The sequence below is a fragment of the Cygnus olor genome, chromosome Z (genome assembly GCF_009769625.2).
Source record: "Cygnus olor isolate bCygOlo1 chromosome Z, bCygOlo1.pri.v2, whole genome shotgun sequence".
NCBI lineage: Eukaryota > Metazoa > Chordata > Aves > Anseriformes > Anatidae > Cygnus > Cygnus olor.
The window spans coordinates 27,474,028-27,489,720 of NC_049198.1; the positions used below are offsets into that span (position 1 = coordinate 27,474,028).

Sequence of the window (15,693 nt, forward strand, 5' to 3'; positions counted from 1 at the left end):
CATTTGCATTTGATTTAGCATAGCTACTAACCTTATTAAATTTATACAAAGAACTATTCCAATGCATAAAGGCCCAAGACTTTACATAGAAGTTTGTTGTTTATTATAAAGCAATAAAACTCCAGAAATTGCTAGTTGGATGCCTATTTGACTGATGAAAGCCAAAGAAATCATCTTTTTTAAGAATATGTTCAAAGGTAGCTAGAAAGCAGCCTTCTCAGTAATATACAGTGATGAGGTACATCCCAGTGATAAGAAGCAGCAACAGACTGTTATTCCATTTTAAGGTGAACATTCACATTTTAGAAAAGTGTTGGGCATTGTTTTAAATACTTTGTTTTAGCCTGCATAGAACCAGATGCCATCATAATTATAAACTGTGATTTTAAAATGCTGACAGCAAATTGTTTTTAATGTACTTTTGCACAGAACTTGACAGTCATTTACCATTAATCACTCCTGATTTTTATTCCTGTTGATACTGGCTTATAGGAGGAACTGAACTAGTCATGGAAATGGAGTAACCATTCCTTAATTCCCAGGTGATCATGACGCTGCTTCTGCCAATTTCCTTGAACTGATCATAGAGCAGGCTGTGACCACAGATATTCACATTTACCTGTGACCTTGGACTTCTAATCATTAGCATGTTTTACTACTTTCCCTTGGACTTTTCTGTTGTTGATCAAGCAGTTGGCTATGCTTTATTTGTTCCAAGGTGGAAAGTATTAACCAATTAATTGTATGAAGATGCTACTAAAATAACATTTGGGTGACCCTTACATTCATTAATAGCTACTGTTTGGCCCACATATGAATCGGAACAAAAGGCCCTTATGAGCCTTGCTTCTCTCTAGTTACAAGAATGCTCTTATAGAAGCTCTGAAGGTGGAAAGTAAACACTTACAGGCCATGAGACCTGAAAATCAGCTCTTCCTCTGAGAGTCATGGAGACATAGATAGAACTGAAGCACAATGAGGTATGAAGAAAGCCTCACTTGAGCACAACTCATTTAAGTGGCCCCATGGTGCCAAAATTGTGCCAAACAAAAGTCACAAGTTCAAGCATCCTAAACAGCACTTCAGAGTATCTCAGGTTTTCTGTTGGCTGTCAAAACAAACGCGCTGTAGCACTCTCCAAGTAGTTGAAACTTGATGATATCGAGCATAGTTATATATCTTTTTTCAAATTGTATTCTGGACAAGTGTTGCTCATACAGCACCCTTGCTTCTTATGCAGTAATGGCTGCTCCACAAGCAAATGTTAGGTACTGCAAATGAGGGAGAAAGAGTCACAGTGGAAAGAGAACAAAGACACTCAAGCAATGATAAGACTGGCTAGCTAGGTATCATGTATATATAGATACAAGGTAATGCTAAAACATCACAAGCATTTCTATTTACTGCTACTGGTTCTACACCTAGAACAGAATATTACAGTCTGTCCAAATTGCAAATTTGTCTATCCAAGAACTCAGATGAAATGGAAGGTAACAAGGTCTGGCCCTTGCCTTCATTCAGAACACATGAACAAACACACAGAGAAAAGCATATAAAACTTTTCATGCACAATCTTCTAACATTTCACACAAAGAATCATTACACTTGGCTGAATAAATAAGGCTACTGAGCTGTCCTAAAAGTTTAACAAGCTTGTTGATTTTATGTCATAAATCATATCCTACTTTCACAATAAGAAGTGACAAAAAGTTAACAGAAGAGGTTTCTTTTGGGGGGAAATTTTCCCAAATTCCCATTATTTGACTTTTAAAATTATAAAGAAAAATAAATTCAATTGGAATTGCAGCTGTACTAAATATGGGTGATTTCATTCACATTTAGAGAAACAATTTATACTAAACATGGAATGGTTTCAATCACACCCTGTGGATAGCCACCTTGCTTATGAAGGGCATCTGTGAAAATCAACTTACAAAAAAACAAGAAAAGATTTCTGCTTGAGCTTTCCAGATTATTGACTAATAATGATAAAACCAGATATACATGGTAAATTAACACTCAAACATCAGAACCACACAAGGGCAAAACTCATCAATTTCACAGAGGTTTGGTTTTAGTTCAGAGAACCACGTAACTCCTCCATCACCTGGCCAGCAGAGCTGGTCCTAAGCACAGTTACTGTGGGCAGAGCCCAGACCAGTAAGGCAAACCTGAAATTGAGTAAAAACCCTGAATCAACACAAAGCTTGATCTGTTGCTAGATTTCTACCCCATTCTTTCATTTTAAGAATCCCCTCATTCTTTAATCAGTACAGTGTTATTATAACTAAAAACAATTAAAATAATTAATTGAGAAGTACTGCTGATACAGAAAACATTTTTATTTCTTCCCAGCTGATTCAGAATCAAGACCGAGCTTATGTTTGTATTCAACATGTTTAGATTCAGGTGGAAGAAACTCAGACTTGGTAGAAGAGGCCATAAAGTGGCACTGTTATTTGAGTCAATTGGTTGAAATGCATATGTGTTGCATAGCATGAAACAGAGATTCAAGTGTCACATACCCAAAGAACTGCAAACTGTCCTAAAATGGGTTATAGTTTTAATGCATGAGTTTATTATTTTGAGAGAAGTGAGATGATACTCTCCCTGGAACAAGAAAATAAAGGTGAGATTCATCTCTCCAAAAAGTATAGCATCTGTTTTGAGTTATCTCCTTCCACCCCCTCCTAGTGTCAGTGGAGATAAAACCACTTGAAGGGAGCAATTTATCTCAGACTAACACAGGTGGCTATGTAAGGTTAGATACTGCAGGATATGTAGAACTGTCTTCTAGAGATGCTTTCACTCACTGGGGACAGCGTACTAAAGACTAAATGAGATGAATACAGTTAAGTGAGATTAATCCCACTCTAACAATACAGTATAACAATTTCACAGGAAAGCCTGCTTTTCTTTTGACACTGTCAGTCACTAAAATGTGTTAAATTCCTGATTTTAAAAAAAGCAAATGCCAAGCTGAAGAGAAACTACTAATTGATACTTTACAAAAAAATAATTGAAATTATTTTTTGGATATAAAGATTTGTGTACCTTAATTCTTAGGCATTACAAATGTACTTGTAAATGTACTAGTACCTGTAAAAAAATATATTAAATACTTTTATGTTGCTCTACCTCCCACAGCAGATTTCACCAGTTCAGGTTTTGTCAAGTATGTAGTAAGTGTCCATGTTTGAACATCAGTTTTAGCAAGATCTGAGTACCCTCAGAACAGTTTCACCTTACAGACTCACTCTAAGGATAACACGTCAGTGAAGACGGAATAAGACTTTCACGGATACTTTTTCTTACAGAAAAATACCAGCACTTGGAAGTAGTACTTTTGTGTTTATCAGTAATAGCAACCAAAACTTGAGGGGGAGCGGGCATTAGCAAGCTGGTGTCGCAGTCCTATTTTTGAAAATTTTGATTAATTTGCTGGTTTGCTGTAGTAAAATGAAAACTGAATAGTATCTCAGGAGTTATGATTACCCAGAGAAGTAGAATCAACCGGAATTTTCAACAGGCAGAAACACAGGGCAATGAAAATCATTCATCTTCAAACTCTCTATAAAAATAATCCAAAAAAAAAAAAAAAAGGTACCGAAAGAAGGCGATCCAATAAGCAGAAGCAACAGTGTGTTTACTTAAGCATTTAAGCAACAAATATATATTTTTTTTGTTTTATAATATATAATGTATGGAACTAACAGTGTTATTCCTGATCAGCTGTTACAGGCACAGTGTAATTATACAGAATTTACATGTCATCACCTAGCCAATTACAAAGATCAGATATACTTAGACTAAAATAAGCATTTATCCCAAATGTAACAAAATCTTGCTACTCACTCTCTTCCACATACTCCACTGAAGATTATCAAATGCTCTTCTGAAAAAAAATATTGTTATTTTTGTACTACTATGAGAATCTCCTAAAATCAAATGTACGTATTCCCTCAAAACCTGTCATATGGGGCAACCTAGCGATCAGGCCCAGTCAGAATGATTTTATGAAAGGCAGGTCCTGCTTGATGAACCTGATCTCCTTCTGCAACAGCATGACACTCTCAGTGGATGAGGGAAAGGCTGTGGATGTTGTTTTTCTAGACTTCAGAAAGGCTTTTGACACCATTTCCCACAGCATTCTCCTGGAGAAACTGGCTGCTCTTGGCTTGGATGGGTGTACGCTTTGTGGGGTTAAAAGCTGGCTGGGTGGCCAGGCCCAAAGAGTCATGAATGGAGCTAAATCCAGTTGAAGGCTGGTCCCAAGCGGAGTCCCCCAGGGCTCAGTACTGGGGCCAGTTCTCTTCATTATCTTCATCAATGATCTGGATGAGGGGATCGAGCACACCCTCAGTAAGTTTGCAGATGACACCAAGTTAGGTGCATGTGTCGATCTGCTCGAGGGTAAGAGGGCTCTGCAGGAGGATCTGGATAGGCTGGACCGATGGGCTGAGGCCAACTGTATGAAGTTCAACAAGGCCAAGTGCCAGGTCCTGCACTTGAGGCACAAAAACCCCACACAACACTATAGGCTAGGGAAAGAGTCACAGAATCACAGAATCATCTAGGTTGGAAGAGACCTCCAAGATCACCAAGTCCAACCTCTGACCTAATACTAACAAGTCCTCCACTAAACCATATCACTAAGCTCAACATCTAAACGTCTTTTAAAGACCTCCAGGGATGGTGACTCAACCACTTCCCTGGGCAGCCCATTCCAATGCCTAACAACCCTTTCAGTAAAGAAGTTCTTCCTAATATCCAACCTAAACCTCCCCTGGCACTACTTTAGCCCATTCCCCCTTGTCCTGTCACCAGGCACATGGGAGAATAGACCAACCCCCACCTCGCTACAACCCCCTTTAAGGTACCCGTAGAGTGCGATAAGGTCGCCCCTGAGCCTCCTCTTCTCCAGGCTGAACAATCTCAGCTCCCTCAGCTGCTCCTCATAAGCCTTGCTCTCCAGACCCCTCACCAGCTTCGTTGCCCTTCTCTGGATTCACTCGAGCACCTCGATGTCCTTCTTGTAGTGAGGGGCCCAAAAGTGAACACAGTACTCAAGGAGAGCTGCCTGGCAGAAAGGGACACAGGGGTATTTGTTGATAGCCATCTGATCATGAGCCAGCTGTGTGCCCAGGTGGCAAAGAAGGCCAACAGCATCCTGGCTTGTATCAGAAATAGCATGGCTAGCAGGACTAGAGAAGTGATTGTCCCTCTGTACTTGGCTCTGGTGAGGCCACACCTTGAGCACTGTGCTCAGCGTTGCGCCCCTCACTACAAGAAGGACATCGAGGTGCTGGAGTATGTCCAAAGAAGAGCAACAAGGCTGGTAAGGCGTCTAGAGAACAAGTCTTATGAGGAGCAGCTGAGGAAGCTGGGATTGCTTAGCCTGAAGAAAAAGAGGCTCAGGGGAGACCTTATCATGCTCTACAATTATCTGAAAGGAGGCTATAGCAAGGTGGGGATCAGTCTCTTCTCCCAAGCACCAAATGATAAGACCAGAGGAAATGGCCTTAAGTTGCACCAGTGGAAGTTTAGGTTGGATATTAGGAAATACTTCTTCACTGAAAGGGTTGTGAAGTATTGGAACAGGCTGCTCAGAAAAGTATTTGAGTCACCAATCCTGGAAGTCTTCAAAAAACGTGTAGATGTAGTAGATGACTTTCAGAGGTCCCTTCCAACCTCAGCTGTTCTGTGATTCTGTGATAATTCCTTTTAATCTTATGACAGGATGAGATGTAGAGCTTAGTGACATGGTTTAATGATGGACTTGGCAGTGTTAGGTTAAAGGTTGGACTAGATCATCTTAGATGTCTTTTCCAACCTTAATGGTTCTACAGTTCTGTAATTCCATGATTCCATATGCCTGTGGGATACAATCTATGACCCTGAAGTTCATAATGCCCCATTGCTGGCGGCAATGTAACCAGCCAGGGCAAGGAAAGAGGAGCAGTGGGAACTGTGCTATATACAATGAGAAACTAGATGAAGAATTCATTGCATTAATCAAGCTGAAATGACTATTTGTCCCAGCGTTTTGCACATGGTAAGAGATAAGAAGGATGTCTACAAGACTAGGTATTTTCTAAGGCTGTCTGAATGTTAAAACATCTACCTGTCTTCACTGTGCAGTAAAGCTCCTGCAGCAAGTTTCAAGGTAATGCCATTTCTTCCCCTGGAATTACCAGTTCACTAGTGAGTATCTTGGATAAACAGACAGAAATGTAACAATCAGAAAAGCTCTGGCACATGTATAGAAAAAGATGTACAGGCTTTTTTTCTGTCTCTAGGAGTAACAGACGCTTTTGGTGTTTTGAAAAAAAGACCAGACTCTAAAATCCCTGAGGACACTGAGAAGGCTTACTAGTCCTGACCATCTCCCCTGAGGACTTCCCCTGTACCCTGTCCAAGGGCACACAGGGCCAATTTCAGCCCCCCTCAGTGGTGCTAGTTCCTGCCTGAGCAACTCCATGGGTGTGCCCATCTCCAGACCCACCTCTGGATCTGCAAAATTTCTGGAGAAATTGAAGCACTTTTACACTTCTGATAGACAATTGTTTAATAACATAAAAAGAAACTCACTAATTTTATGGTAGGAATCTGATAAAGAAACGATGGCAAACATTCCCCTAGGGTTCAAAAGGATTTCATAACACTTATCGTAGAATCACAGAATGGCTTGGGTTGGAAGGGACCTTAAAGATCATCTAACTCCAATCTCCCTGCCATTGGCAGGGGTGTACTTATGTTTGGGGAAATTTGCATTTGCATTCTAGTCATGAATACAAAACTACATGGGACTTCAAACACAGGGTTTTCATTTATTATGAGCTAAAACTTATCCATTCTTCCATAGCACATCCTTAGTCCTCTCTTGTTTTACTTCATAACATGTGGTTGAGATGGAAAAATCTGAGAGGTGGATATATAATTTATATTACTAATTGGTTTAGCTGTCTTCTGGATTGTAATGAAACTTACTCTCAACCTTCTGTCTTCCTAGGAAAGAGTCTGGTTGTGATGTAAGATAATTCTTGGACAGCTGCAAGTCTTTCCCTTACAAGGAATCACTGCACTGTTTAGACTCAGGCATCCATACTTCCTAAGTGTACTCTCCTTGCAAGGAATGCCTGGGATACCCTAAGTAAGTGATCCCCAGACAACCTGCCTGAAAATTAATTAAATTTTTAAAATATAATTACTCAGAATACAACACTTACTTACAAAAACTGAGTGAAAAAATAAAAAATCTCTTGAAGGACTAAAACTCATTCCTCAGCTCTTATCACTCAGACATCTCAGCCCTTGACATTCCTGTTGTGTTAGCTATTACATAAACGTACTAAAACTGCTAGTCCTGCCTCAGAATGTCGTCACACAATTAGGAAAATTATCCACAAGCACAGAAAACAGAGGTTGGAGTGTTGAGTGTTCCTTGTGATTCCGGATGAAAATCTGTGGTGATTGCTGTAACTGGGAAGTGTGTTACATATACACTCACTTCAAATGAATTAAATATAAAAAAACATTCTGTCAATGTGATGTGTGAAGAAGTTTCTTCTTCCCCATTCCAGCAGTTACGAGCAGAGGGGGACTGTCCTCTCCAAAAGTCTGTCAGAAAGTCATCAGTTTGCTCTGACAGCACCCATGATAAAACTAACCTTCAGCCCCTACTGCAAAGAAGTATCCCTAATGTCCCAATGGATTCAGAGAGCTGCACCTAGGGCAGAATCGGGCATAGATTAGTTACCTACATGGCAGGTCTGAAGGAAGACTTATGGAAGAGTCAAGCTGGGGGTGACAGAAGGAGATGGAAGCATCACGAACAAGACACATACTGTCAGGAGGCTGCAAAGGCTGGCTGCTTCCTCAGTGCCAGGGACAGCAACATAGGCTGGCAGGGCAGGGCTCAGGTCCACATTACCCAAGTCAGGCAAGCATGACAGACACAGAAATTGTGCCAAGGTTCAACTGACAGTCCAGATCAACAGACAAGCTGATGGCAATGAGACAAGTCCAAGGTCAAACTGGGAATTCAATCCACAAGTCAGGTCCACTGATTGCCAGCAGGACCACAGTGACAAGTTCTAGGTCAAGCCAAGAGACACTTGGATAGAAACTTTTCTTGGATAGAAAACCTGTAACTGCTGGATTAATGCTCCTTAATCTGGAAGATGGACCTCACGCCAGAGGAGCTACAAAGGAAGCAAGGCACATCTGATTCTACCGGCTGAGGTGATGCATGAAATTGTTTGGAATTGTATGAAAACAAGTAGCTGTCAAGGAAAAAGCTGAGATGTAGAACACATGCCCTCTCCTCTCCAAGAGCCCTGAAACCGTACTCAAGGCACCTAAAGCTTCACTACTATTCCCACCAGCATAAAATGGGTCCATCTAAACCAGTATCCTGTCTGAGAGTGGCACACTGGATACTTAGAGAAAGAGTACAAGAACAGAACAAGTATAAAGCAACCCTTCCACAGCACATATTCAAGTATCCAACAATCACTTGCTAGGAACTGACTTGGCAGTTACATCTGCAGCTCTGCTTCATGTCCCAGTAAATCAGTTTTAAGCAGCTCCGTTTTCATCACCCCAACCTGCTTATTCTTTTTCCAAACCATCTCCAGATGCGAGCAGCCTATCAGTGGTTGCAATGCAACTAAGCAGGTCTGCAAAACCTTTCAGAGCAAAAAGGACACCCTCTATGCTTCTTCCACAGGCCGTGAATGAGAGTCTAGTCATGCTAGCACAAGTGACAGTACATAGTAAAATCCAGGACTAATCCAGGACTTCTATGATTATGAGTTTAGTAAATTCCATAGATGTGAAAAGATAGCATTAAAAGACTTGAATAAAGCCAATATACCCTTCAAAGTTAAGTCAATATTTGGTGCTTTAGATGTCACTGTCTTTCCGGCATTCCACTTAAACCACTAACACATGCATTTTAAACAAAAAATGGGCTTTCTCTGGGTGTGATATTTTCTAGAGTTGTCTGGACTGACTGACTGAATGCATGAATATTCACATAGCACTTCTTTCCTTTTTACTCTTCGGCTCTCTGCTTCAATGATCCTCACTGAATTGATGATTTCCAAAATATCTTCTTTCCAAATTATCCTATTTTCAAAATATCCTTTTACACTTTCAATCTGTATCATTATAACTAATGTAAATTCTTCAGTCTCTCATTGTATCCCTGATATTTCTTTTCCAAGATCAAGAAGCAGCGTTCCCAAATGAAACACAGATCTAGTGATGCTTCCTGAGCAGTTTTAGCAGTTTTGGCACAATGCTCAGGTATTCTACATTTAGAACTTCACAAAACAATAGTGATAGTGTATTTCAGGCTCCTAAGGGCATCTGCTGGACTTCCAGACAATTACAAATGGCTGAGTTTTACAGGTCTTATTACAGTGTTATTACATTACCTGTGGTTCCTTATTGTGTTGGCTAGGATCCTTCTCATAACTCTCTGCATAGATCCGGAGAGTAGCTCTCACATGGCTAGAAGCACTCATTCTGAAGATGAGCCTGGAAGCATCTGAAAAAATAATCCGCAAGCCCTATGGGAGAAGAATAAGTGGCACATATGTAAGTTGGCAATACCTTTTACAGATGTACTGTGTTTACATGGCAAGGTTTCAGTAGTGGGGGACTTCTGTGAGAAGAGTCCAGAAGCTGCCCCATGTTAGATAAGGGCCAGTTTCATCCGGCTCCAAAGGGACCCACTGCTGGCCAGAACTGAGCCAATAAGTGATGTTGTTTATGCCTCTGTGAGAGCAGATTTAAGAAAGGAAAAAAAAAAAAAAAAAAAAGAAAACGCTGGGCAACAGCAGCTGGGAGAGAGAGAGGAGTGAGACCCAGCCCTGCAGCCCCCAAGGTGAGAGCAGAAGGAGGGCAGGAGGTGCTCCAGGCACGCAGCAGCAGTTCCCCTGCGGCCTGTGGAGAGGCCCCTGGTGGAGCAGGCTGTCCCCCTGCAGCCCATGGGCCCCACATGGAGCAGATCTCCACGCAGCAGCCCCTGGAGGAGCCCCCGGTGGAGCAGGTGGATGTGGCCACTGTGGAGCAGCGGAGACAAAGCATTAGGGACACAGCCACCATTCCCCTGCCATACTTGGCAGGAGGACATAGGAGAGGGTGGATGGGGGGAAGGTGTTTCAAGTTTTTCTTTGTTTCTCACTTCTCTAGCTTGTTAATAATAGGCAATACATTTCCCTAATCTCCCTGTGCTGAGTCTGTTTCGCCCGTGACGATAACTGTTGAGCGACCTACCCTTGAGCCCTTTGTATTGTATTTTCTCCCCCTTTCCCTTTGAGAAGGGAAAGTGAGAGAGTGGCTGTGGTGGAACTTGGCTGCCCACCTGAGTAAAACCACCACAACAAATCACAGTTTACTGCCCTAAAATAAAACATGAAAGGAAGAGTCATTTGGATGCAATTCCACTTTCTCTATAACTTTGGACAACTCATTTATTACTTTCTTCCCTTCTCAAGAGCAGAAATGATCTTGTCTTTTCCCTCCCACTCCTCGTAACAAGGTTTTTTTTACTGTTGTTTTTAATTTCTTTCAATGATTTGTTCTTGTTCTGTTTGCTAGAGCAAAAAATCAATGGTCTGAGAAATATTTATAAGATCAGCAAAGTGTTAGAAGCAGCTACAGGAGCAAAAAAACATTGGTAGTGAAAACAAAAGACAGCGTCAGTTCCCTTATAGACCACGCATCTAGATTTGATTACAAGGATTTCAACAAAAGTCTGTGAAACAATTCAGGAACTTAACCTATGGTGTTAATTTCAAGTATACTAATTAACACACAATAACTGCATGTAGAATAAAAATGATTTATTATCAATTAAACAGGAATTTGCTTTTTGCTTCCATCTTCATCTCTTTTTCTTTACTCCTTCCTGCTTTCATACTGTATGTATGAACACATTCTTCCACAGACTACAGACAATGTACCTGGTTCCACAGTCAACAGATTTTCTGTACAGGAAGGCCATAAAGTAAGCAAGAAGGTCAGACAGATAAACTTGCTCGCACTAAAACTAAAGGACTAAATTGAACAGTTAAATAGTTGCAGTGTTTTAATACTCTACTAATTCTGCACTAACACACATCCTAGTTCCCTTTCTGTAAATAGTACCCCTAGGCCAAATGCCACGTCTGTTCTACTACTGAACTTTATTTCCAGTTTTAGTCCTGCTGTTGGCAAATGCCTAGTGCATAAATTGAGATCCTTGATAATTTTAAGGGGCAGCAAACCACTCAAAAATGAGAGAAGAGAATTAAAGAGAGAAGTATTTTATTCTTCCATTTTTATCAGCAGCTTGAGAAGACTCTGATGTTATCAACACAGTGCTTCAGCATTCTAAAATACAGGTGGAAAACCTTTGTTTTCTCAGATATACATCAAAATATCTTCAGCCCTGTATAAAGTACTTTCTGGTTGATAGTACCCATTAACACTAGGGAATATGAAAATATCACACGTGGATAAAGGGTTGGCTCAGATGGCCTAAGAGATATTATCCATCTCTAAGTTTGGTGATAACATGAACCTCTTTTTCACTGGTAGGAGAGTAATATAAATTAATTTTAACATGCACCAGCACTTTGAATGGTAATTAAACATAGGACCAGCATCTCAAAGTATGTAACATTAATGTCAAATAGCTTTAAGAAGAAAGGGAGTGTAACGCATGCACAAACTGAAACCGTAACTATCACGAGCATGTGAACGTCTTCCTATTCAATTACTAAGTGGACTTTCTGTATGTTCCTGGCAGACCAAGCCACCCCCACAACGACATGACTAGCAACACCAACTTGAATACTCTTCCGCATACTCCCTGTTTATCTGTCAATAATAACAATAACACATTGTTACTTCTCTTAGAACATGAGATTCTGAAGTCTCACCACTCACTAACTTAAGGTCTTTTGGAACAAAAAAGGTTTATAAACACTCCCCATAACTCTGCCTTTAACTTTACGATGCCAAAATATTCCACCAAACTACAGCATCTGTAGCCACTTTGATGGTTTTATGGTACTTGGGATTTTTGTGTAACATACACACACACACACGACCAGCATTCAGACAGTTCATTGTACTATTTCTGAGCTTATTACTTTCTCCATTTCACATTTCTCAGGGAAACATGACCAACAGTACTGATTTTTACACAGGAGTGATGACAGCTGATATTTGTCTATAAGACTACAATTCCTGCCGTACAACTTAAAATAGTCTGGCAAAAGGGAATTATAGAAACACAGAGGCTGTGTTAAAAACAATAATCTCCTAAGTGCCAGGCAGAAATTATATGGTAGGGAAAAATGAAAGAGTAGCACACTGAAAAGTACACAGGACAGAAACTTGCACTTTTAATAAGATAGGGCACACTATTTGTCACAAACATATTTTCTTGTGGAAACTGATAAGTTTTTTTTTCCGGGAGAAAGCATGTGAAAATGTTCAGTACAGCTCCCACACTGGACATCTGCAGATATTTATTCTAGGCAAATTAGGCCTGCTAATGGATATTAATGAGCTGTGTGGAAACTCTGAAACAAAATTATGTTCCATGGTTAACTCACTGGCTTGGAAGGTAGTATGACAGACAGAGCTTTACAGGGATTTCTCCCTTCTGCATTATAATCTGGTTAAGCACCAAATTTATTAGGATCTGTGAAGCACCCATAAAACTAAACTTAATGCATATTGTACTATGTAAATTTGGTTTTTAGCAGTCTGGTTGTGCGCTTTTTATTGTGGGTTTTTTTTTTTTTTTTCAGTTAGCATTTTCACATTTAAGTAAGTATGAATTAACTAGGATAGTAAGTTAGGATGAACAAGACTAAGTAGCAAACTTAAAGCAAAATGGCTTAGGATTTTGAAAACCATTATTAAAGTATAACAGAAGAATATGCAACACCAGTGGAAAATATAGCATATCAGTAATATATTAAACAGAGACACGTACATAAATTAAGTGCATGTAAAATAGCTACATCTTTCCTCAAAATACTGTGGTTATCATAATTTCTATTCATCCCTCTATGGACCCTTGAGTGTTTCCAAGGCATAGCAGACCACTATTCTGACAGGAAATACCTTATTGCTGGTACAGGATTGAAATAATCATTCTGAACAGAAAAGAATTTTTGCTTTATCTGCAGAGTTACATGAAACAACTTTCTTCCAGCTTTTCCAATGCCTTTTTCCTGACTCTTGCTTAAACTAAAAAATAAATTAAAAAAAAAATAATAATAATAATAAAAAAAAAAACAGAAAGACCATATGCAGAGCCTTTTGAATCCTAAATCTAACAAAGGAGCAAGAAAACATTAAAATTTAAATGATAAAGCTCAGGAGTTTTATTATGTGAATCTCAGAATATGATAGGTCTCTAAAAAGAGCCCAAAGTTAATCATTATAATGGGCAACTTCTACTTCTGGTCCTTCTAATTCAAATTTCACAGACAAGTGCAACTGGTCCTGTTTCTGGATTGCAGGATCCTCAGGAGCATCGCTGTTATGTGCTAATGTTTGTGCAAAGGCTCGCACAATAAGACTTCAAAAATGAAAACAGTCTTCAAGAACAGCAGAATGTTTAGTTTTATACCTTATTGCATTGTGATAAACAATATTCATGGGTTTCAATAGTCAGAATAAATTAGAACTTACAGTCTGCGTGTATTGTTATCTGCCTATTTTGTTGTTGCTGTTTGTTTTCTGTTGCTGTGTCTGTTTTTGCTGTTTATTAACACTGATTTATTAGTATGAGGCCAGTTTCTCATTCATGAGAAGTTGCATAGTTACACTGAATATAGATGTCTCTTCACATACTGCTGGGGAACAAAATTTTGAACGGGCTCCTGAAGACATAGCTTGAAAATCTACATGAAACTCATAACAGTCACAATGAGGCATCTGTATTTACATAAGAGAAAGCTACCTGAGGAACATGGCAGCAGGAACTGTTGTTTCATTTGTACAGATTAATGGCGTTTCTTATTTTATTGTGCTTGGAGAATCCCACCAAGGCTGCAGACACACAGAGCTAGAAATGTAACCTTGTATGAAGATGATCTGGTTGAACTGTACTCTCAATAACTGAGTGCTTTTGCCTATGAAAACATATGCTTTCTGGTTTTATGGACTCAGAGTCCATCTAAAAACATGCCAAGTCATGCTTCTCTATTTGTGTTACATTGTGATTTGATTAGCAATTACATTCCAATTTAGGACAGGGCTTTGGATGCAAAGTAAGGGAAAGAAAAATATGCTAAACATTTACTAGCTATTTTTTTAAAAGAACAAGGGCCACAAGCCTGCTGTGCCCGTAATTTTCCCGTGGACTTGGATATGACAATATCCTCGTGTATTGTTTCAGCAGCAAAAAGCGCAAAGAGAATAGCTCACTGGCAGGTGGGCTGCTTATATTATCTGAATGCAATGATGAATGGAAACTATAAAGATGCTGAGCAGAATGGCATGACAATAGCTTTAATGGCTTGTAATATCATTTATAAGGGTCCAGTCAGGTCAAGTAATTTACAAACCACAGAAACTAGGACAATAAAAATAAACAGCATAAAGTCAGAACACATTTAAATATGAGCCACAGTTCATATTCAAGATGTTTTAATAAACATTTAACCAGGCAACAGTACATCGTTAGTTTTTAGTACGTCATGAAACACTGAAGGTTCAGTTTGAGTTGCAAAACTCGATAGCCAAGGAATCTTACAGATTACAGTCAGCCCAGAAAGACCAAAGAAGCAGTCATTTTGGCTAGAGAAGTCAAACATGCCCGCATATGGTACAATCTACTTAAGTCTTCTGCATGCTGTTGGCCACAAGAGAATAATGTGCCTTAATAATGCAAATACTGTGTGACACTGAGAGCAAGAAAATTTGACCTTTTTTTAAAAAAAATTATAGATTTCAGATAGAAAATAGAAAAAGCAAAGACTGTCTTTCTACAGGACACTTTCCATTGTTCAGGAAAGGGAACCCTCACTATACTTGCATTGCTGTCAACAGGGACTCAATGCCTTGCTACATTCCCAGCGACACTACAGCTGGCCTCCATCTATGCACAGCAAGGGCAAGCTAAACCAGAGGTATATTATCTTATCCTGTCTGAGCTAATCTTAAGTAGGGAATATGGTATCTATCAGAGCAAAGAAATCACCATCCTATAAATAAATGGTGAGGCTTGTCACCTGAATGCTAGAAACAACATTTTAAGAGACATGTTGAAAGCTCCAAAACTTTGCTATTCCATCACTACGGCCATACCTGTCTTTTGGTCACAGTGCCATCCACAGGATCTATGTACTCAAAGCTGTCTGTTCTTTCCACACTGTAGATACTGTTGCCCACAGCAAACTGCTGATGGCTGAATGATTTGTCAGTGATCAAAGCTTCGAGGTCTCTCATTATGAAATACGCTGTTCTGGGCTCCAATGCTTCATAATCAAACCTTTCATATATATAAGAAAAGTAGAAGTAAAAAGTAAGTCCTGAACAGCTTAGGGAAAAAAAAAGAAAAAAAAAAAAAAAAAAAAAAAAGCTCAGTATGTGCACAGTTAGCAATTTACTGCTTACTTCAAAAATTAGAGGTGGACCGTTGAAGTACTTCATTGCAAATCAAACTAGCACATG

General features: G+C 39.6%; 1 protein-coding gene across 2 annotated transcripts in view; it reads right to left on the reverse strand.

Annotated features, from left to right (window-relative positions):
- The window catches only part of PGM5 (phosphoglucomutase 5), a 90,894-nt gene that overhangs the window by 7,481 nt on the left and 67,720 nt on the right, over positions 1-15,693 (reverse strand). For both annotated transcript variants that reach the window (XM_040539904.1, XM_040539903.1), the window contains 2 exons: positions 15,328-15,511; positions 9,444-9,578 (listed from right to left, as the gene is read on the reverse strand). In XM_040539904.1, the coding sequence (XP_040395838.1) occupies positions 9,444-9,578; positions 15,328-15,511 (319 nt within the window). The remainder of the gene's footprint in view (positions 1-9,443; positions 9,579-15,327; positions 15,512-15,693) is intronic.